Source organism: Ochotona curzoniae, unplaced genomic scaffold (assembly GCF_017591425.1).
Source record: "Ochotona curzoniae isolate NIBS_2020 unplaced genomic scaffold, NIBS_Ocur_1.0 contig_523, whole genome shotgun sequence".
In the NCBI taxonomy this organism is placed as follows: Eukaryota; Metazoa; Chordata; class Mammalia; order Lagomorpha; family Ochotonidae; genus Ochotona; species Ochotona curzoniae.
Window position 1 is genome coordinate 11,345,004 of NW_024466459.1, and position 20,586 is coordinate 11,365,589.

The 20,586-nt window shown below is 64.1% G+C and overlaps 1 protein-coding gene across 1 annotated transcript; it reads right to left on the bottom strand.

Annotated features, from left to right (window-relative positions):
- Positions 1-2,570: 2,570 nt before the first annotated feature.
- ENGASE (endo-beta-N-acetylglucosaminidase) lies at positions 2,571-8,910 on the bottom strand. Its single transcript, XM_040989812.1, is given in 13 exon segments — positions 2,571-3,523; positions 3,607-3,721; positions 3,938-4,043; positions 4,319-4,470; positions 4,744-4,934; positions 5,019-5,127; positions 5,264-5,367; positions 6,022-6,110; positions 6,113-6,183; positions 6,325-6,473; positions 7,344-7,501; positions 7,878-8,026; positions 8,427-8,910. Coding segments are annotated over 13 exon segments (1,998 nt in total). The 5' UTR covers positions 8,657-8,910; the 3' UTR covers positions 2,571-3,148.
- Between the last annotated feature and the right edge of the window lie 11,676 nt (positions 8,911-20,586).

Consider the following 20,586-nt stretch of genomic DNA (forward strand, 5'->3'; position numbering starts at 1 on the left):
CGCCCGCTGGCCCCCTCATACATTCCCCGCCTCCCCCACCCCATGGCGGTGTGTGTGTCTGTGACCCTGGGGTCTCCCACGTGTCCGTACCCTGAGCCTCGCAGGTACAGTATGCGCACGCTGGGGCCCCAGAGGACCGGCCTGCAGGAGAGGGTCTCCTGGCCGCGGAGGGCCGGCTGTGGGGGGCTCGCAGCCCCCAGAGCGGCCGGCAAGCCCGCCTTTGTGTTTCTGTTGCAGTGAGACCTTCCACTGTTCCTGCTCGGACCACGAAGGGCAAACACAAAACACATACACAAATCACAAAAGAAAAAAAGAAAACCAACCAAACCAAGAGGCGCCCGGCCAAGTCCACGCCCCACACGTGTGGTGTGCACGGCGTGGGAGAGCTGCAAGGGCCGGGCCTCGCAGGTGTGGCCATGGGGCCTGCGTCCACCCAGTCTTCCTTTCCCAGCCCCGCTCCCGAGGCAGGGAGGGCCCGCGTGGAAGAGCCGGAGGGCAGCAGCATGGGTAATTCTTCGTCCCCAGGGGTCCCAGCGCCCCTTGGCCCGTGCAGCCACCCATGTGTGCTGTGGCCTGGCGAGGAAGCTGGGAGGTCTCCGACATCAAGGGCTTTATGCTTCAGCACCGTGGGGCTCCCGGCTGCAGAGCGGAGCAAGCCTGGCCGCACACCCATGAGCTTGGGCAGGGAGGCCCTTGGCGGCCAGCTGTCTCCCACGCCGCCCCCTTCCTGTGGAGTGAAGGCCGACCTGCTGCCTGCCGGGCCACAGCCCTCCCAGCCATTCCCCTGCAGAGCCTGGCCCGTGGGGGAGCGGGGGTAGGACCAGGCTGGAGCCCAGCAGCGGTGGAGTCCTGGTCCCAATGCTACAGGACAGGGCAGCCAGAGCCAGAACAAGACCTATGGGAAGAAGGCGGGTTGGGGAGAGGCCAGCTGGGCCACAGCCTGCCCTGCTCCAGGTCGGGGTGGGCCCAGTGAGGCAGGGGTGGCCGGAGTCCGGCAGCGGCAGACGGCAGCAGGACGTGCGGGTCCTGGGGTGACTCCCGTCAGGACCCTCAGAACTGAAAGGTACACCTCACTTTCTATTCCACATCAGCCTCGAATGCTCCGAAACGAACCCTTTTCTATGCCCGTTGTACACGGCCCCGCGCTGCCCGGCCCTGGCCGCCCCTCTGCTGTCTCGGACCCTCCCCCCGGCCCCAGGACTGCAGCCGAGCCCCGGGCTTCCTCTTACCATTCTGTCTGCTTCCACGGGGCGCGCACCCAGACAAGCAGTGTTACCACTCAGATGATCAATAAAGCTTCCTTTCTTCTCTCGCTGATCGGGGTGCTCTGGGCACAGGAGCCAGGCCGGGGCTTAGGGCTCTAGCACCTTGCCTTGGGCATGCCCCAAGCAAATGGCAGGTACACGGCAGAGACCCCCAGTGCTACGCAGTGTACCCCAGAAGTCAGAGGGGGGAGGCTGGGGGGCCCAGCTATGGTGACACATCTAGGAGAGGGTGGGATGAGGGGACAGAGGTCTCTAGGGCGCCCACGCTAGGCACCGGAGCACGTAAAGGCAAACTCACGCATCTGGCCCAGTCCCACTGAGGGGAAGCAGGGCTTGGGGGCGGCATGTGGCAAAGGGGAGCAGCAACACGAGGCCCAAACTCGAGTCCATTTTTAACCTTAGTGTATCATTTATTTCAGAGCACTCGCACCAGGTGCCAGCACCAGGCCTGTGTCGTGGTGGAGCTGGGACCCTCCAGGGAGCTGGGGTGGCAATCCTATGGCGGTATGCCCTGCTAGCCCATGGTTCCCAGCTGCTCGCATGCCACACCGCGGGAACGTAACTGCCACCACCCATTTGCCTCCTCCACAGAAAACGCAGCAAAGAGGGGAGGGCTCAGTGCCACATCGAGGGCCCAGCTTGCCGCTACGGCCACCTTCACCTCCACCTGTGGGACAAAGCAGGGAACCCAAGGCCTCCCCAGGCCGTGTTTCTAGGGAAGGGGCTTGGCAGGCAGCGGGGCGCCAGGAGCTCAGGTGGGCAGCCCTCCACATGGGCTGCCCTGCCCGGTGTCCCGGGCCCGGGGGAGACCTCTGGCCTTCCTGGTCACCACACCAGAGCCCCCCAGGATCTGGAGACCAAGCCCACCACTACAGGGCCTCGTCTCTCCCCTACAGCTGGGGCAGGGCACCCAGCACAGAAAATGGGCGGGTGAGACCCCACAAACCAAGGATACACAGCCTCTGACACTGTCAGAAGACCAGGACAGACACTGGGGGACAGCCTGGGCAATGACCACTGGGCCACAGGGGGAGCTGCCACCAACAGGAAGTGCCACAGTGCTGTGGCCACGGGAGCTGCCTTCAGGAGCGCTGGGCCCAGCCTGGAGCTCAGGCAGAGGAACAGGAGGGGAGGAGGAGCTGGCAGTGGGAGGACCACAGCCCCTCACACCTGTAGCAACACCTCCTCCAGGGGCCCACCCGGGGGTCCTGGTTGAGGTTCTCCAGCAAAGGCACAAGATGGGAAAAGCCCTCCAAGCTTCATGGAGTGGCCACAATGTGGAAAATACACAGAGCCAGGGCCGAGAACATTCCAGAAAGTTTCAGACACATGACGATAGCCAGTACCGGGGTGGGCCACAGCAGTCGCCTCAGCCCCACCCTGCGAGGACAGCCGACACCCTCGGCCCTAGTAGACCACAGGAAGGCACGGGCACACAGCCCAGCATGTGGGTGCCGGGGTCCCTGCGGTGCCTGCTCTGGCTGCTCCACACGCACCCTGGCAGTCAGCAGTGACACCTCGGGGACCGGGTGCCAACGGGAGCCCCATACCGAGCGTCCAGCCCAGGCCTGGCTAGCGTGGGCCTTTGGGGTGTGAACTCGACAGGGGAGGGCAGGAAGGGAAGAGGGAGGAACCTGAGCACCCCTCATGGCAACGTAAACTGCCCCGTCCGCACCAGCGCTTTGCGGTTCATCAGCAAAGAGCCTCGTGGCTGTCCACTCACTGAGGTGCCCACAAGTGTCGGGAACGGCACCACACGTCCCCACCCCCGCCTGCCAGTGCCCACGGTGTCCTGCCTACACACACGGTGGCCCGCGTGCAGGACCAGCTGCCGCACAGGGCAGGCGGCCGGGAAGAAGCCTGGTGCCGAGCGGGCACGGGCCTTACTCGGGGAGCGAGAAGAGCAGGACCGCCCGGCCCCAGTCCGCCCGAGGCACCACGAAGCCTTCCCTGGGCACAGGCTCCACCAGGAACTCCACGCGGCCTTCCTGGCCACGGCCGGCGGTCTCCACGGCCAAGTCCACCACCCGGTACTGGTTGGCAAATGCCAGGCCCAGGAACTTCTCAGGGCCCAGGGAGCAGTGGACTCGGAAGCAGCGGACCTGGGACAGGACGCGGGACCAGTGCAGGGTGCAGCTGAGCGACAGCCCACCAGTAGCGCCCCTCTGTGCGGAGGCAGCCGGCTGCCAGCGCACCCGCGAGATGGTGACGGCCCGCACCCTGGGCAGGGGTGCCAGCAGGCTCTCGGCATCCAGCACCTGGCAGGAGACGAGACTCAGCCCAGCCCCACGGGGTCCCCAGCCCAGCTCCGGCCTCTCCCCTGCACCCCATCGTGCCTCACCTGGATCTCCCCAAGGCGACAGGAGAAGCTCTCAGGGCCCTGGCTGCCCGGTGGCCGGGTGAAGCTCACCAGCAGGTCACGCAGGAGGCACCCGTGCAGGCTCAGCTTGTAGCAGCTGGGGGAGGGCAGGGAGCAGTCAGGGCTCCCGGAGGGAGGACCTGGCCCAAAGCAGGTACCCATGTGACCTCTGACGCCCCCCCGCCCCGCCGTCCTCGGCTTGCCTCGGGGTCCCCAGGGGCCAAGCACCCTGGTTTCTGAGCGATTCTGGAAGAATCCTCACTCACAGGTGTTTATGCCCCCACTGGGACCCCACAGGGGCAGAGGGACTCACCGCTGGGTCCAGCCCCCACTGAGCTGCCGGCCACAGCGGCCCATGCGCCTGGCCAGCTTGGTTGGGGGCGACGACAGGGGCTGAGGGCTGTGTCTTGAGCCTGTTTCTGTAGTAAGAAGAAAGATGGGGCTTAAGAGGAGGAAGAAAGGGAGAATGCCCTGGTCCCCGAGGCCACAGCCACGGGCTGGGACCCGACCACCTGCTCCCTCTTGGGGTGTGGCCGGCAAGAGGCCGCACAGGCAGGCATGGCTGACAGAGAACCTGTTGAGTTTAAACTCCAGCCGGGCAGGGTCCCCCCACCGACAGCAGCCACAGCAGCCCCTCCCACGTCGCCAGGACCGCTCCGGACCCTTCCCTGCACCTGCCAAGGTCCCCACATACCCTCCCCGGTCAGCACGGAGATGCCACCAACATGACAGCTGCTGTCCCCCATGGTGAGTTCCAAGGCCACGGTGACACCCGTGGATCCCTCGAGCTTATACACCAGGGACAGGAAGACCTTGGGTGGTATAGGCACGTGCAGCGAGAAGAGCCTGCGGGGACACACCCGGGGGTCTCTGAGGGGCCAGCGGTAGCCTTTGTCCACCAGGCACGGGAGCTAGTGACACAAGTCCCCGCGCTGGCCCCAGGCTCTCCACTCCCACAGATCCACCTGTACAAGCACATACTGGCTGCTGGGGCCCAAAGCTCGTGCCCAGGACAGAGCTTCAGCCTTGCAGGGACATCTGTGTCCCTGTGGGACATCTGTGCCCACGCAGAGGCTCTGTGGCAGAGCCGCCTGCACCATGCCCTGAGCACTCACCCACCTCACAGTCACACGGTCTGCCTCGGGTGAGATCTCGCCATGGAGAAGCAGGGAGCTGCCACCATGCCAGGGGTCCGCCAGGCAACAGAGCGTCTTCACCCAGCCCCCGCCGGCCCTGTCCGGTGTGTGCTCGCCAAACAGTGGCTGCGTCTCCTGGGCACTCGGGTGGTACCAGGGCCCCTCCACCTGCTCCTGAACCGGGAGAAGAAGGCTCAGCGGTGCCTGGCGGGCATGGAGCCGACTGCCCAGGCCAGCCGCTCCCACATGCCAACACACCTGGCCGTAGCAGACCCTGCGCGTGCCCATGCCCAGGCAGAAGGACGTACTGAAGGGCAGGGAGCAGATGCTGTGTGTAGGCAGGTAGCGCTCCAGCAGACGCCAGAACCTGCAGAGACAGTGCCCTCAGACCCCCAGGGTCACCTGAGACTGCCCGCCCCCCGGCGTGACGGCAGCTCCCAGCTACAGGAGGGCCTGAGCATCTGCGTCTCCTGCGTCCTCCCCTCTCCCCTCGCAAGACTCACTTGTCCTGGTTCTGGAAGAAATCTTGCTTCTCCAGACACTCGTAAACCCAGCCGGGCGCAAAGAGAGCCACGGAGAAGTGATGCTTTCGGATCAGCTCCAGCGACTGCAGGAGACACAGGACACAGCGTGGCCGGCCGCCCGGGTCAGAGACCTCACGGCCAGAGGGAAACCAGGGCCGGGGCGCTAGGGCCAGAGGAACACTAGGGCTGAGGCACGCCAGGGCCGGGGCTCAGGGCCAGCCAGGGGGTGCCAGGGCTGGGAAACGCCAGGGCCAGGGCTCAGGGCTGGCTGCACAGCAGGCAGAAGTGCAGCCCTTGCTGCTGCCTGGAGCTCCACCAGCTGACAGGGAGAGGGCTCGTGAGAGGCTGCAGAGGCAAGCTGGATGAGAGCAGGCCCTGCAGATGGGGGCCCACTGTGGCCGAGTCTCCCTCACACACATCTCCCAGAACCATAGGGGATGCACGCATGCACTGAGAGCTGACTCAAGGTCCAGGTACTTCCTGGGAGCCGGGAATGGGCAGGGCTGACAGGCAGGCCCCTCCTGCTCCACACAGCGGAGCCCAACCCCCACCCTGCCCAGAACCAGCGGGACGCCACCGCTGTGGGTGAGGAAGCCCCTGGCACGGCCCCACCTCTGTCAGGGCTGCAACTCTCCACTTCAGGACCACCCTCTGCTCCCACCCCGTGAAGCGCAGCCGGGAATGCAAGCCTGTGGGGACCCAGGACCCGGGGTGGGCTGGGGTGGGGCACTGCCCACCTTGTCCGTGTCAAATCGTCCACCAACCACATTTCCCCGTGCAAACACGTCCACGCCCACGTAGATGTCAGCCAGGCGCCCGCCCGCCCCGCCATGCGCTGCAGGTGTTCCTCCCGCCAGTTGTAGTTGGTGAAGAAGCCATCACAGGCATCGAAGAAGACCCTGGGGGGCGGCAGACCTGGGGTCGGGCCTGCTGGCACTCAGTGCCACCCAGGGTACCCCAGCACGGGCATCAGGCGCCGACTGTCTAGCCGGTACCAGTCATGCGTGAGGCCTGGGGAGACAGACGGGGTCCCGACGCACCTGTTTTGCTCATTCAGTTCGTCCTGCCACTTGAGCTGCCCGCTCTGTACCACGCTGTCGTACCAGAGCACCTGGCCGCCCGGCACGTGCTGGTGCAGCTGTTTGGTGAGGTAGCGCAGGAAGGAGGGTGTATTCCTCACCGCAGCCGCCTAGGGCGGGAGGGGGCCTGGGTGAGCCCGGCTGCCTGTGGCACCACAAGGATCCAGCGGGCGTGGGAACAAGAGCCGACAGAGCCCTCCAGACACGCTCAGCTCTCCAGCCATGGGGAGCAAGCAGTCGTGGTCAAGGACCTTCTCAGCGGCATGCGAAGACGGAGGGGAGGGCAGAGAGACACACGTCCAGTCCAGGGCGGTGAGCGGGAGGAGGGCTGGTGAGGGCCAGGCTAGCCAGCTGCCTGGACAGTCAGGGCCGCAAGGCTGGCGGGGTCGCTGGGAGCAGGCCTGCCAGGGCTGGGGAGGGGTGCTGGAGGGAAGGCTGCGAGCAGGCCGGCCAGGGCTGGGAAGGGGTGCTGGAGGGGCAGCTGCGAGCAGGCCTGCCAGGGCTGGGAAGGGGTGCTGGAGGGGCAGCTGCGAGCAGGCCGGCCAGGGCTGGGAAGGGGTGCTGGAGGGAAGGCTGGGAGCAGGCCAGCCAGGGCTGGGAAGGGGTGCTGGAGGGGCAGCTGCGAGCAGGCCTGCCAGGGCTGGGAAGGGGCGCTGGAGGGGCAGCTGCGAGCAGGCCGGCCAGGGCTGGGGAGGGGTGCTGGAGGGAAGGCTGGGAGCAGGCCAGCCAGGGCTGGGAAGGGGTGCTGGAGGGAAGGCTGGGAGCAGGCCTGCCAGGGCTGGGAAGGGGCGCTGGAGGGAAGGCTGGGAGCAGGCCAGCCAGGGCTGGGAAGGGGCGCTGGAGGGAAGGCTGGGAGCAGGCCTGCCAGGGCTGGGGAGGGGTGCTGGAGGGGCAGCTGCGAGCAGGCCGGCCAGGGCTGGGGAGGGGTGCTGGAGGGGCAGCTCGAGCAGGCTGGCCAGGACTGGAGGGGCAGCTCTCACACTCAGTGTGTTCTCAATGTTGATCAGCCAGCCGTCAAAGTGAAAAAACTCTGCCATTTTCACGAGCTGGTTGGCCACTGCCTCGTAGGAACGCCTGTCCCCGGCCAGGAAGGCTTCACAGAGCTTCCTGCCCTCGGTCCACTCCGTGATGAAGGTCCCTGCGTGGACGGGAGAGGACTGAGCTCAGAGGCAGCGGCTCGGGGGCTTTGGAGCCAGGCCCCTGACCAGCAGCATCCAGGACCTCGCAAGCGGCTCTCGGGGTCCCGAGGTGGGCCCCCTCCCCAGACACTTGCTGAATCAGAAGCCCAGAATGAGCAGACGCAGCTTTGAGCCCCTGGGCCAGGGTCTTCCCGCCCTGCAGTCGTAAACTCAGCTGCTGTCCCTGCGGCCCAGGCCGCGTCCACACTGGTCACCATAGGGCAGACAGCTGCAGCTCACCAGCCTGCTAAGGGCCACCCAGGCAGGAGGCCGCATCAACAGGAGGCGGGCAAAAGCACGGGGCGCCTGGCAGGTGCGCGGGCAGGCCCAGCTCACCCAGCACGCAGACGCCATGCCGGTGGGCCGCGTTGGTCCAGCCCACGGGGGGGATGGTGACGGTGTGGTGGCTGAAGTAGACGAAGACGTCGATGTACTGCCAGTGGTAGAAGGCGTAGGGCTGCTGGGCCGCCGAGCCCTGGATGAACCTGGCGAAGAGGCGCAGGTCGGCCACGAGCGGGCAGGCAGGCGCCTCTCAGACCACCACTCCAGCTGGCGGGAAACCCACTGGGCCAGGCGGAAAGAGCAGGAGCTAGCGTCACCCTTGGGTGTTCTCACCCCGGGACCCATGTGAAGCAAACACGTGAGCCAGGCAGGGAAAGCCCCGGGCCCCTGGCTTCCGCTGTGGGGACAGGTCACCGTGTCCCTGCAAGGGGACAGGTCGTCGCCTGCCTCTGTCTGCCTCCGCAGCCAGCTGTGACTGCAGCCAAGCCCGGTTCGGTGTGGAGTGTGCCCAGTGGGCCTAGGGAGGAGGGTGACCCCACCTGGGGCCGGGGTGGGGCTCCCACCTGGCCGCCCATCCCTTCCAGGCCCCAGCCAGGCCTTCACCTGTCCTCCAGGTACCCGCCCATCATGTCATGACACAGCAGAGTCCGGGGCCTGGGGCTGCTCAGTGGGGGCTGGCGACACGCCAAGGGCTCCAGCGCCACGTTGAAGCCATCCTCCTCGCGGGGCGCCCAGGACAGAAGCTCCTCCAGGGAAGACAGGTAAAAGCTGACTGGCGCCGTGGTGTCAGGGTCATAGTACCTGGCTGGAGTGTGAAAGGGAACAGCGGGCATGGTGAGGACCTCCTGGGCGAGGTGAGGGCCAGCCCCACGCAGGACCTCCTGGGCAAGGTGAGGGCCAGCCCCACGCAGGACCTCCTGGGCAAGGACAGAGGGCCAGCCCCACGCAGGACCTCCTGGGCGAGGACAGAGGGCCAGCCCCACGCAGGACCTCCTGGGCGAGGACAGAGGGCCAGCCCCACGCAGGACCTCCCGGGCGAGGTGAGGGCCAGCCCCACGCAGGACCTCCTGGGCGAGGTGAGGGCCAGCCCCACGCAGGACCTCCCGGGCGAGGACAGAGGGCCAGCCCCACGCAGGACCTCCCGGGCGAGGTGAGGGCCAGCCCCACGCGGGACCTCCCGGGCGAGGTGAGGGCCAGCCCCACGCGGGACCTCCCGGGCGAGGTGAGGGCCAGCCCCACGCAGGACCTCCCGGGCGAGGACAGAGGGCCCCACGCAGGACCTCCTGGGCGAGGACAGAGGGCCAGCCCCACGCAGGACCTCCCGGGCGAGGTGAGGGCCAGCCCCACGCGGGACCTCCCGGGCGAGGTGAGGGCCAGCCCCACGCAGGACCTCCCGGGCGAGGTGAGGGCCAGCCCCACGCGGGACCTCCCGGGCGAGGTGAGGGCCAGCCCCACGCAGGACCTCCCGGGCGAGGTGAGGGCCAGCCCCACGCGGGACCTCCTGGGCGAGGTGAGGGCCAGCCCCACGCGGGACCTCCCGGGCGAGGTGAGGGCCAGGCCCGGGGCGGCCAGCAGTGTCTCACCTGGCAAGGGCTGCGGGGTGAAGGAGACCACCTCCCGGAAGACCGCCACTTCCTCCCCTCCTTCCGCCAGGGCCCTGCACGCAGAGGAAGTTGGCCATTTAGCTGGACAGAGGACACGGCGGACACACCTGCCCTCCACGTGGGGCGTCCTCGCGTGAGAGGGGGCCAATGATGAGATCGGGCCCTCAGCAGCCCCTCCAGCACCCAAAACGCCGCCGGCCGACTTCGGGGGGACCCAGGGCACCGGGGGTCGGAGGAGAGCAGGGACAGCCCACTCCTCACCCTGCTGAGGGACGCCCGGGAACCCGAGCAAACCGCAAAGCCCAGCGCAGGGACGCGCGGGAGGCCACCTCCCCGAAGCCCAGCAGCCCGACCCCGGGGGACCCCCGCTCGGGACCGGCCCGAGGTGTCGGGGCCCCCACGGCGGGCAGGCACCGCGCGCCGCCGGCCGGCCCACCTCCTGCCCGAGCGCCGCCGCCGCGCGGCCGCCCGCGTCTCGGCCTGGGCGGCCTCCATGGCGCCCGCGCGCCCCGCCGGACGTCACGGGAGCCCAGAGCCGGCGCAGGCCCGGCCCGCCCCGCCGCCGGCGCGCTCGGCCAATGCGCGGCGCGGGGCCGGCCGCCACTCGCGCTGGACACTCGGTGCGCGCTGGGCCGGCACGGGCGGGTATTTATATCCGGGGAGCGCTGAGGGCGGGGCCTCCTGAGAGGATGAGGGCGGAGCCTCCTGAGAGGATGAGGGCGGGGCCTCCTGAGGGGGCGGGGGGCCTGGGCACGGAGCGGGGCCCAGGCGGGTGAGGGCGTGGTCGCAGTGGGCGTGGTCGCAGTGGGGGCGGGACCGAGACGAGGCGGCCTCCCGGGAGGGGCGTGGCCTGGCGGGGCGGGACCTCCTCCGTGGGCGTGGTCTGTGCTGGGGCAGGCCGAGTTCTGAGCCGAGGCACTTGTCCCCACCGTGGTCCTCCGTTCTCCAGAGATCAGCAGCCTCACTGAGTAAACGGGAGAAACAAGGCGGCGGCTGGGCTTGGCTCCCGCCAGGGTCTGCGTGAACGGTGTTCTATCCCACAACGCACAGGCACGTGTCAGGAGGGACCCTTGTGCAAGCTGAGGTCACTGTTGCTCGGCTGGACAAGGCCGGCAGCAGGTGCGTCCGCTTTCTACGACTCAGAAGCTGAGCGGGTGCCGTGGGCACAGAATGAGAAGGCCAGGCTGTGCCCAGCTGTAGCTTCCCCGCCCCACCTAGCCCCCAGCGTCTTGGGCACAGGCAGCAGGGCAGAGCCAGGTCTCAGGCAGGTGCTGGGCGGGCTGGCCCCCGGACACCTCCCACCCCCGCCCCGTGCAGCTGGGACTAGCTGCAGCCGCGTTCCCACGGGCCTGCTTTATTAGGGGTGCAGACTTTGAGCTTTACGACCCCACGCCGCCATAAACGCTCAGGGTGGGGCTGGGACCCAGTGGCTGAGTGCAGGTCCCAGCCAGCCGACGCGGGCCGTGCCCAGAGGGGGGGCCAGCACCCACTCCCTGTGGGGCTTCGCTCAGGCCTGGGCAGCAGGAGAGCGGGGCAGGGTCACACGGCTCACTCCGAGAAGGTATTGAGCCGGTCTGTGTCTCAGGGAGCCCACAGGAAGCACAGCTGCCAGGGACACTCGGAGGGCCCTGGCGACCCTCGCAGCAGGCTTCCTGGGAGCCCAAAGCTGAAGGCCTCCACCCCAGTCCTGGGGTGAGCCTGGGGATGCCCGGGTCTGCCCCCAGCTTGCCCTCAGGCCTGGATAAAAGGCAGGAGGCCAGTGGCTGAGGAGTAATCCTTGTTTTCAGGTGCCCAGCTGGCTGTTTATTTGCCAGGTCTGGCTTCCTCACCTGTGACCCCTGCACGCAAGCCTCCACGCCGGGCCACCCCCAAGGACCTCTCACTATCCTGGGGCGGTGCCTGCTGGCCCAGGAAGCCAGGTTGCCTGGGGACAGCTGGGCCGCGTGGCACCTGCCCTGCCTGCTCCCAGCTTCGTACCAGACATGGCCTCCTATAGCCTGCCTGGGCTGGCACACCTGCCAATGTGCAGAGCAGGGCAACTGGGCCTGCGCCCTCCTTCCACTCTGCCTGGGTGACAGAAACCAGGCAGGTAAGGGCTTGTCACCTGCTCCCTGCCCAGCACAGGTGCTCAGACCTGGAACCATGGCACAGCATCTGTATTTTATGAAATGGTGTCATGTATATATAGTTCTGCATGGCTCGGTTCACCCAGCCACTTTCGTTTCTATGGCTACGATGGGTTCCTTGTCTCTTAAAGAGAGACAAAGATAAGGCCTCGGTGACCCTAAAGCCTGCATTTTTTTTTACAAGATTTATTGATGGGCTGGCATGGTGGCAGAGTGTGTTAAGCTTCTGCCTTTGGAGCTGCCATCTCATATGGGCACCGGTTTGCATCCTGGCTGGTCGACTTCTTTTAAAAATATCCATGGATTAATTTATCTGAAAGGCAGTGACAGAGGCAGAGAAGTCTTCCATTTGGTGGGCTGTCTTAGGCTCACTGCCCCAAATGCCTGCAAAGGCCCAGGCTGTGCCAGGCCAGGAGCCGCAGCCAGGGTCTCCCACACGGGGCAGGGACTCGGGCCTTCATCTGCTGCCTCCTAGGCTTGTTAGCAGACGTTGGACCAGAGGCGGACAAGCCAGGCCTGGGACCAGCAGGAGTACCGGGGTGGTGCTCACCCAGTGTGCCCCCTCTCGGACACACAACCTCTGTTACATTTCCAATAGGAAAACGCAGGGGGGAGCAGGGGAAGGACCTGCCCCCCCTTCCGCCAACACAGGATCAGTCTGAGTCGTTAAGACTGTCTTTTTCTCAGTTGGCGGGCAGGCTCTAGTTCCACTGTGGCTTTGAGTGGCCACGGCTGTCAGTGCTGACCACACACCTGGCGGGCAGCACGGAGCAAAGCGAGCCTGCTGGACTTGCCGTGCAGGCGAGGTGGGGTTGTAGGCTGTGCTGTGAGGACCCTCTGCAGCACGGTGAGGCTGCTGGGCACCGAGGCCTGTGCTGTGGCCGGCCGCAGGCCTGGCTGGCACAGCCGTGGCCTCAGATGCCTTGGGTGGCATCTCGCCAACACTCACCTTCTCTGGGGGTTCATGACCACTCACGTCAGGTTTTTCTTTCTCGTTGGGCCAGATTTGCTGAGGGTCCGTTTTATCCCAGTTTTCCAAGGAGAGCTAGTGTACTGTCCCCACACATGTTTACGCAGCCTCTGGGTATTAGGAAGTACCTCGCTCCCAGCCCGCAGCCCCTCGCCCCTCCGACTGCAGCCCCTCGCCCCCAGCCCACAGCCCCTCGCCCCGCAGCCCCTCGCCGCTCCGCCCCCAGCCCCTCGCCCCTCCGACTGCAGCCCCTCGCCCCCAGCCCACAGCCCCTCGCCCCACAGCCCCTCGCCCCCCAGCCCGCAGCCCCTCGCCCCGCAGCCCCTCACCCCCCAGCCCCTCGCCCCCCAGCCCCTTGCCCCTCCGCCCACAGCCCCTCGCCCCCCAGCCCGCAGCCCCTCGCCCCCAGCCTGCAGCCCTTTGCCCCCTAACCCGCAGCCCCTCACCCCGCAGCCCCTCACCCCCCAGCCCCTCGCCCCCAGCCCCTCGCCCCTCCACCCGCAGCCCCTCGCCCCGCAGCCCCTCGCCCTGCAGCCCTCTGCCCTGGGGTTGTTTACTTGTGTCTTTTTTCCTTTTCCTCCAGCACTGTCCTGTTATTCATTTCCAGAACAACCATCTCTTTATCGGTTTTGGGTCTTGTTTGCTTTCTGTCCCCCGGCTCTGCATTTTTTTCCTTCTTGCTGTTTTCTTTGGGCCTGTTGTGTTTCCTCCGGTTTCAGAAGTGGACGGTGACCGGTGCTCGCCTTGGGGCCTCGTGGTCAATGAGGGCGGGGGAGGGAGTCCCGGCCCCCGGGGGGACAGAGGCCTCCCATCCGTCCACTGTGCTCCTCAGATGGCCACAGTGACCAAGGCTGGGCCAGGCCAGGAGCCAGGCGCTCTTCTGGGTCTCCCATGTGGGTGCTGGGCCCAAATACTTGAACTGCTTCCCCAGACAGGTCAGCAGGGGGCTGGATCAGAAATGGAACACTCTGGATTTAAACCAGCACCCATGTGGGATGCTGGCATCGCAGGGGGAAGCTTTTCCTGCTGTGTAACACAGCTGACCTCTATCACTAATTCAGTTTGCAGTTCCCGTTCCCTGCTGGGCCCCTAGCCACAGCCCTGCTCCCTGAGGAGCCGGTTTATTCCAGTAGATACTCTTGTACTTTCTGGACTGAGAGCCAGACCCTGGGACAGGCCTGACAGGTGCCTGTAGGCACGAGGCCCAGGTGGACACCAAGATGAGAGAGGGCCGTGCAACATGGCCAGGGAGGAAGCGGTGGCCACGAGGGCCAGCAGGGGTCCAGGGCCAGCCGGGACAGCTCGGCCAGCAGCGGGGACGCCTGTGGGGCAGTGCCTAGACTGACCCATGCTATGAACCTGGGCACTCTCCCACGGCTGAGAAAATGCGCGTGTGAGAGAACATGTTCCCCGGCCCTGCTGGGAGGCGAGGCAGGCCTCCAGTGGCTGTGGGGGCGTGATGGGTCTCAGGTCGGCGGGCTGTGGGGCAGGGAAGCGTCCACTGTGCCAGGGTAGTGACGCTGAGGCAGCAGGGGTGTGACAGGTGGCGTTCAGAGTGCCCTGCGCTGTCTGCCCCTGCCCGTGAGACTGGCACCCTGCACCCACCTGCTCAGTGGTCAAAGGGTACGCTGCTGGGCCTCGGCCACCCCAGACCAACCGTTCAGCCCATGGTCTGGCAGTGCCAGCCAGCGCCGGTGTCGCCTAGCATGCTGTGTGTTGGATGCCCTCCTTCCGAAGACCCGGGGGGGCTCTGTGTTGTCTACACTGCCTGGTGCTTACCCGCTCGTCCTCCCGTGGGTGCCCGGGGCGGCGCTGCCCTGCTTACAGCCGTTGTATACTCTATTCTGACACTTTGTCCACGAGCCAGAGAAGTTGCTAAGCCACACAGCAGCTGCATTTCACCTCCTAAGGACCCCTGCGATTTAAGGAGTCACGTATTTGAAAGGCAGAGTTAGAGAGAGAGCGCTTTTCCATCCACTGGTTCACTTCCCAAATAGTCACAATGGCCAGAGCTGGCATGATCCAAAGCCAGGAGCCTGGAGCCTCTTCCGGGTCCCCTGCACAGGTGCAGAGCGCTGGGACCGACCTTCACTGCTTTCCCGGGCCACAAACAGAGGGCTGGCTGGAAATGGAGCCCCTTTCCCATGGTGCTTTCCTCATGCCCCCAGGGTACACCCCCCGCCATGTGACCCTGGCGGCTGTGGGCTCCGAGCCCTCTGCAACCCCAGCAGCTCTGGGTGCACTCCGTTCTGGTGTGATGGCGGCCCCATGGCCTCACGGGTACCCGGAACTTGGAGTGGGGTTTCCTGTTTCGTCTTGCTGGGCTGGGTGCTTCCGGTTCATGCCTTGGGCGTCTGCACTGGGGCAGCAGCTCTGCCCTCTTCCCTCTGCTGAGCCGTCCTGGCCCGCACAGCAGCAGTCCTGCCTGCTTCCCCTTCCGGCTTTTGTCACGTGAGTCTCCCCTACTGGGCAGTTTCTGGTGACCTTTGGGAAGGGCCGACGGGGACACGGTGTTTCTCTGCCTTTTGCCTCTTCTCTGTTCTGCCGATGCCCGCCCGACGTTGCGTTCTCTCCCGTCTTGGGGCTCTGGGTTGAGGTCATTGCTGCATTTCCCCAAGTGGTAAAGTTACATGACTGATGGGAGATCTTTGTTGCTTTTGGGCATAGCACATACGAGACTGCTTCAGACAGCTCCTGGGCAATAGAATTACAAGAGAAGAGACTTTTGGGTGCAAAAACCACGGAACACTACGCATGATTTCTGCATAATCTGTGTTGTCCACAGCCTTCTGAATCCCCCGTGTGGCTTTAGAGGGCAGCCGCAGCAGTGTAGGTACAATGTGCGGTTATTTCCCTGTGTTTTAAGTGTCTGCTGCGCTGTGTTTCATCCACACAGGCCTGGGAACTGTCAGCCTCACCGCTTCACCCTGCCGTGCTCAGAGGAGGTTCTCGGATGCAGCCCCTCTTCCTTTCCTTCTTAAAGACTTATTTACTTTGTTTTGAAAGGCAGAGTTACAACAATGACCTTCCATCCACTGGCTCACTCAGCAGCTGGGCTGGTCAGGAGCCAGGAGCCTCTTCGGAGTCTCCCATGCGGGTGCAGGGCTCTAAGCGCCTGGGCCGTCCTCTGTTGCTTTCCCAGTGCGTTTGCAGAGAGCTGGATTAGAAGTGGAGCAGCTGGGACTTGAAATGGTGCTTTTAAGGGGTGCCAGTGCAGATGGAGGCTTAGTCTGCCATGCTATGGTGCCCCCGACATGTCTCGTTTTCTGTCCGCCCTGGGCAGTGCCCCAGGTGCACATGCAGAGGGTGCGTGGTGGTGCCACTTGCTGCACCTGCTTGGCGCAGGTTCAGCCTTTGAATGCCTCAGTTGTCTGTGGTCTGATTGTCCCTTCCACCCGAGTCTGAGAGGCCTGCGGGGTCAGTCTCCCTGCAGCGCGGGCTGCGCTGGCTTCCTGTGTCTGACAGTACAGATCTGACACAGGCCAATGGGGTGCTCCCAACCGCTGTGTCGCTCAGCAAGTGCTCACGGCAGATGCAACCGGGCTTGGCCCTGAGCAGGAGCTGGCAGTGCCAGCCAGGGCTCCCTCGGGGCAGCAGAACCCAGCCACCTGAGCCATCACCTGCCACCTCCTGGGCGGCACTGGGGGAAAGTTGGAGGGGTCGGCCCTACACTTGAACCAGGCACTCTGATATGGGGCCGTGGTGTCGCAGCCGGCATCCTGGCCCAGTGCCTGCTCCTCGTTCCATCCCTGTGGCTGTTACTGCATGCTGTGTCCGACCTGCATCTCACAGGTGCCCGGCCTGGTTGCCGCCTGGCACTCTGCTCTTGCCCTCAGGCTGCGTGGGCAGCTAGAGGGCCGCGTGCTTTGCCTGTCCTGTTCACGTGTTTTTGTGCAGACGCCAACTCTACTCGTGCGTGGGATGGTTCGTGACTGGGAGGGTCGTCCTCCGCCCTGCCAACTGAAGGCCTGCCCTTACGTCCTGTGTCCTGGTGCCCTCTGTGCCCACTCCAGTGTTTTATGGGACACGTGGAAGGGCTCCCATACCCCCCGTCTGCTGGGGGTTCCGTGACCGTCCTGCGGTCAACGCAGGGATTTACTGAGAGCCCTGAAGCCATTGCACCCCGACTTGAGCTTCTCTGAGGATAAGGGCAGTGGCATGCTCAGCCCCACACCTCTGGGCTTTGCACATTAAAAAAAAAAATCCTGAGCCCAGCGCGGCAGCCAAGCAGCTGAAGTCCTTGCCTTGCACACGCCCGGGATCCCATGTGGGCACCAGTTCATATCCCAGCAACCCTGCTTCCCATCAGCTTGTGGCCTTGGGACCCTGCACCCGCCTGGGAGACCTGGAAGAGACTCCTGGCTCCTGGCTTCGGATTGGCTCAGCTCCAGCCATTGCGGTCACTTGGGGAGTGAATCATTGGACGAAGATCTTCCTCTCTGTCTCTCCTCCTTTCTGTATATCTGACTTTCCAATAAAAATAAAATACATCTTTTTTTAAAATCCCATGCTATGCAGTTACCCTCCCAAAACATGAACTCACAATTCTTTCAAAGACATCGCCTCACTTTGTGCGGGAGACGGACTGTGCATTCGCAGACCTGAGGTCAAACGATGCTGGTCTCACAGGAATATAGGCTTTTGAGTCATTTTTGCTTATTTTATTTGAAAGGCAGAGTTAGTGAGGAATAACAGAAAGAGATCTTCCGTCTGCTGCTTCCCTCCCTCCGTGGCGGTGATGGCTGGAGCTGAGCCAGGTGAAGCCAGGAGCCTAGAACTTCTTCTGGGTCTCCCAAGTGGTGCAGGGACCCAAACTTTTGGGCCATCCTCTGCTGCTTTGCCAGGCACGTTAGCAGGGAGCTAGATTGGAAGTGGAGCAGCCGACGCCCACATGGGATGCTGGCAGCACGGGCAGCAGCTCTGTCCACTGCAGCGCTGGCCCCGAGCAGCTGTCCTGAGGTCCCGGAGGAGGCTGTGCTCACGTCACTTTGGAGGGCACGGCCTGCTGACCCTTGAAAGCTCACACTGGGGCCGATCTCCTGGTGTAGTAGGCTCAGCCCCCGCCTGCAGCGCCAGCATGCATGTGGGCACTGGTTCAGGTCCCGGCTATTCCACTTATGATCCAGCTCCCTACTTGTGGCCTGGAAAACTGTCAGGGCCATCCCAATCCTTAGGCGCCTGCTCCCATGGGGGAGACCCGGAGGAAGCTCTGGGCTCCCTGCTACGAACTGGCCCAACCCTGGCCCTTGCGGCCATTTGAGGAGTGAACCAGCACGTGGAGGATCCCTCTCTATCTTCCGTAGCTCTGCCTTTCAAGTGAAACTAAATAAATCTTTATAAAAATGTACGTATCTCTATATAGTTGTAATTATTAGAAACAAAAATCAATCCTCACTCCTTTTTATGAGTGCAGTGCTCTAAGCTACCCACAATGCCTCGTTCTCTTCACCTGCACGGCCAGCCGGCTCTCACTTCACCTGCCTAAACGGCCAGCCGGCTCTCACTTCGCCCGCACGGCCAGCCGTTTGTCGTGAACTGCAGATTCGTGCAGTTGCTACCACCCTGGATTAGACCACCAGGCCAGCTTTGGTCAGCAGCTTAAGCCACCTCCGTGAGGCTGGCACCCTACACGGGAGCTCTGCTTCGAGTCCCAGCTGCTCCACTTCCTATCCAGCGCCCTGCTGATGTACCCAGGAAAGCAGTGGAGAATGACCCAAACCCTGCATCCACACGGGCGGCCCGAGGGAGTTCCTGGCTCCTGGCTAGGGCCTGACTGGCCCCAGCTGCTGCCACCATTTGGGGAGTGAACCGACAAGTGGAAGAACTCCTCTCTCTCTTTTCTTTGTCACTGCCTTTCAATGAAATCTTTTTGTGTTTTTTTAAGAAGCCCATGAACAGTTACCCCTCGTCCCCTCACAGGCCACCCTGACCTGCCCGTGTGCCTGTGGCAGTGCCAGCATGTGCACCATGTACCCGTCGCCCCTGCCCAAGCACGGCGCCTGGCACAGGAGCCTCGCTGGCAGTGCTCTGTGGTATGGACGGCCTGTGGGTCACTCCTCCACCCATATGGACATGTGGTGGCCCCACGCTGTGCTCTCTGCCCGCCGTGAGCACGTGTGTGGGTGCGGTGGCCGTGTGGGTGCAGCGGCGTCTCCCCTGCCCAGGAACTGCCGTGTTCTGGGCTGATGCCATGAAAATGACGATGCTTTGCGGGTCTTTGCAGCTGTCTCTGTGAGGATTCATTCCCGCTGGCAAGGGATCTGGGGCACCTCATCCTGTCGCAGTCCCCAGCCAGCCACGTGCACTGAGAAATGGCCTCCACCCACCCCAGTCTGCACTGGGAGGGGCTGGACACACAGGCCAGCAGAGCAGGGGGCACCTGAGGTCACCCTGCCCCTTCCCTGCGCCCTCCCTGGGGGACTTCAGCAAGACAGTCCCTGCTTACTCACTCCTCCTGGAATGCCTCCCGGCAGCGGGGTCCGCCTCTGCTGTTGGGGTGACCTCACCCTACCGTCCCATCCAGGACACTTGCTCAACAACGTTCTTGGAAGGATGTACCCTGGACCCTCCCAGCTCCTGGTCTGCTCTTATCGCTGTGTCGGTAACCGCTCCGTGGGATCCTTGAGGGCCGTGGGCATCACCGCACAGGGCGCACTGTCCGACAGGAGGCATATGGCCAGCTCTGGTTTGTTGCCAGCCTCTGGGCACATGCCCTCTGACTGCCCTCAGGGTGGGGCCCCCTCCCCTTAGGGCGCTGCTCCTGGGGTTCACCCCTCGCTTGACACTTGGCAACACTGCACAGGAAGGACGAGCTTGTTAATACCATGACCGTGGCAGCGCAGTGGACTGCCTGGGACGCCTGCACCCCACGGGGACTGAGACCCCAGCTTCACTTCCTGTCGACTAAGCATGGAACGGCTCGAGCATTCGCCACCCACGTGGGAGAGCCAGGAGGAGTTCTCAGGTCCTGGCTCCAGCTGAGCCCTGACTGCGGAGGGCACTTGGGGGATGAACCAGGGCATGAAAGCTCTCTCTCTCTCCATATCTTTTAAATGAACACATCTTTAACAACAATGATGCATGGACAGGATGTACCTGACCTGGGATGGCGGGCCCGAGGCACGCTGGCTTTCAGTCTGAGGTGTCACCAGCATTTTCCCGAGAGGCCGCGGGGTTCGCAGCCTGGCAGTGGCACCCAAGGCCCCTTCACAAACGCATATCGCTGAGACCTGTTGGTTGTCCTGCCATATCTCACCGTAGTTTCGCTTCGCGTGTCCCCAGGGGCTCATGGGGCTGGGCAGCCCCCGCCCTGAGATCCTGGCTACCTGGAGGGGAGGCACCCCCCTTCAGCTCTGAGCGGCTGCAGCCCTTTCGCCCACTGGGGCCACGAGGTTCCCGCAGTGCCTCCCCTGTGGGAGGGGTTCTCCAACATCCTCACCAGTGTCTTTCGAAACACGGAAGTTTAAAAATTCTGATGACGTGTGATGTATGTATTTTTGTCTTTGTGGTTTGTGTGCTTTGGGGGGTCACATCAAAAAAACCATTGCCTCATGCAAGCTCAGGAAGTTACCACCGGGGCTTCCGGCTAAAAATGGCAAGGTTTTGGCTCTTTAAAAATATATATTTATTTATTTGAAAGTCCAAGGTGTAGAAAGATACGCACACTCGTCTTCCATCCGTTGGTTTAACTCCCCAAGGGGCAGCACCAGCCAGGATTGGGCCAGTCCAAAGCCTGGAGCTTCTTCCGGGTCTTCCGTGCCGGTGCCGGAGCCCAAGGGCTTCAGCTGCTTCCCCAGACCACGAGCAGCGAGCTGGATAGGAAGTGGAACAGCCTGGTTTTGAACAGGTCCCCCTATGGGATGCAGGTGCCACAGGTGGGCCTGCTGCCATGGTGCAGGCCCAAGAATGTTTCCTGTCACCCTGTTTCCATGGTGGTTCAGGGCCAGTGGTCTATATCTCGCACCATGCTCCCATGGCAAACTCTACAGAAAACCATCCTGGGGAGTCAGGGTGGGTCATGCCCTCCCGCCTGACCCCTGGCACCTCCTGAGAGTCCTGAGCCA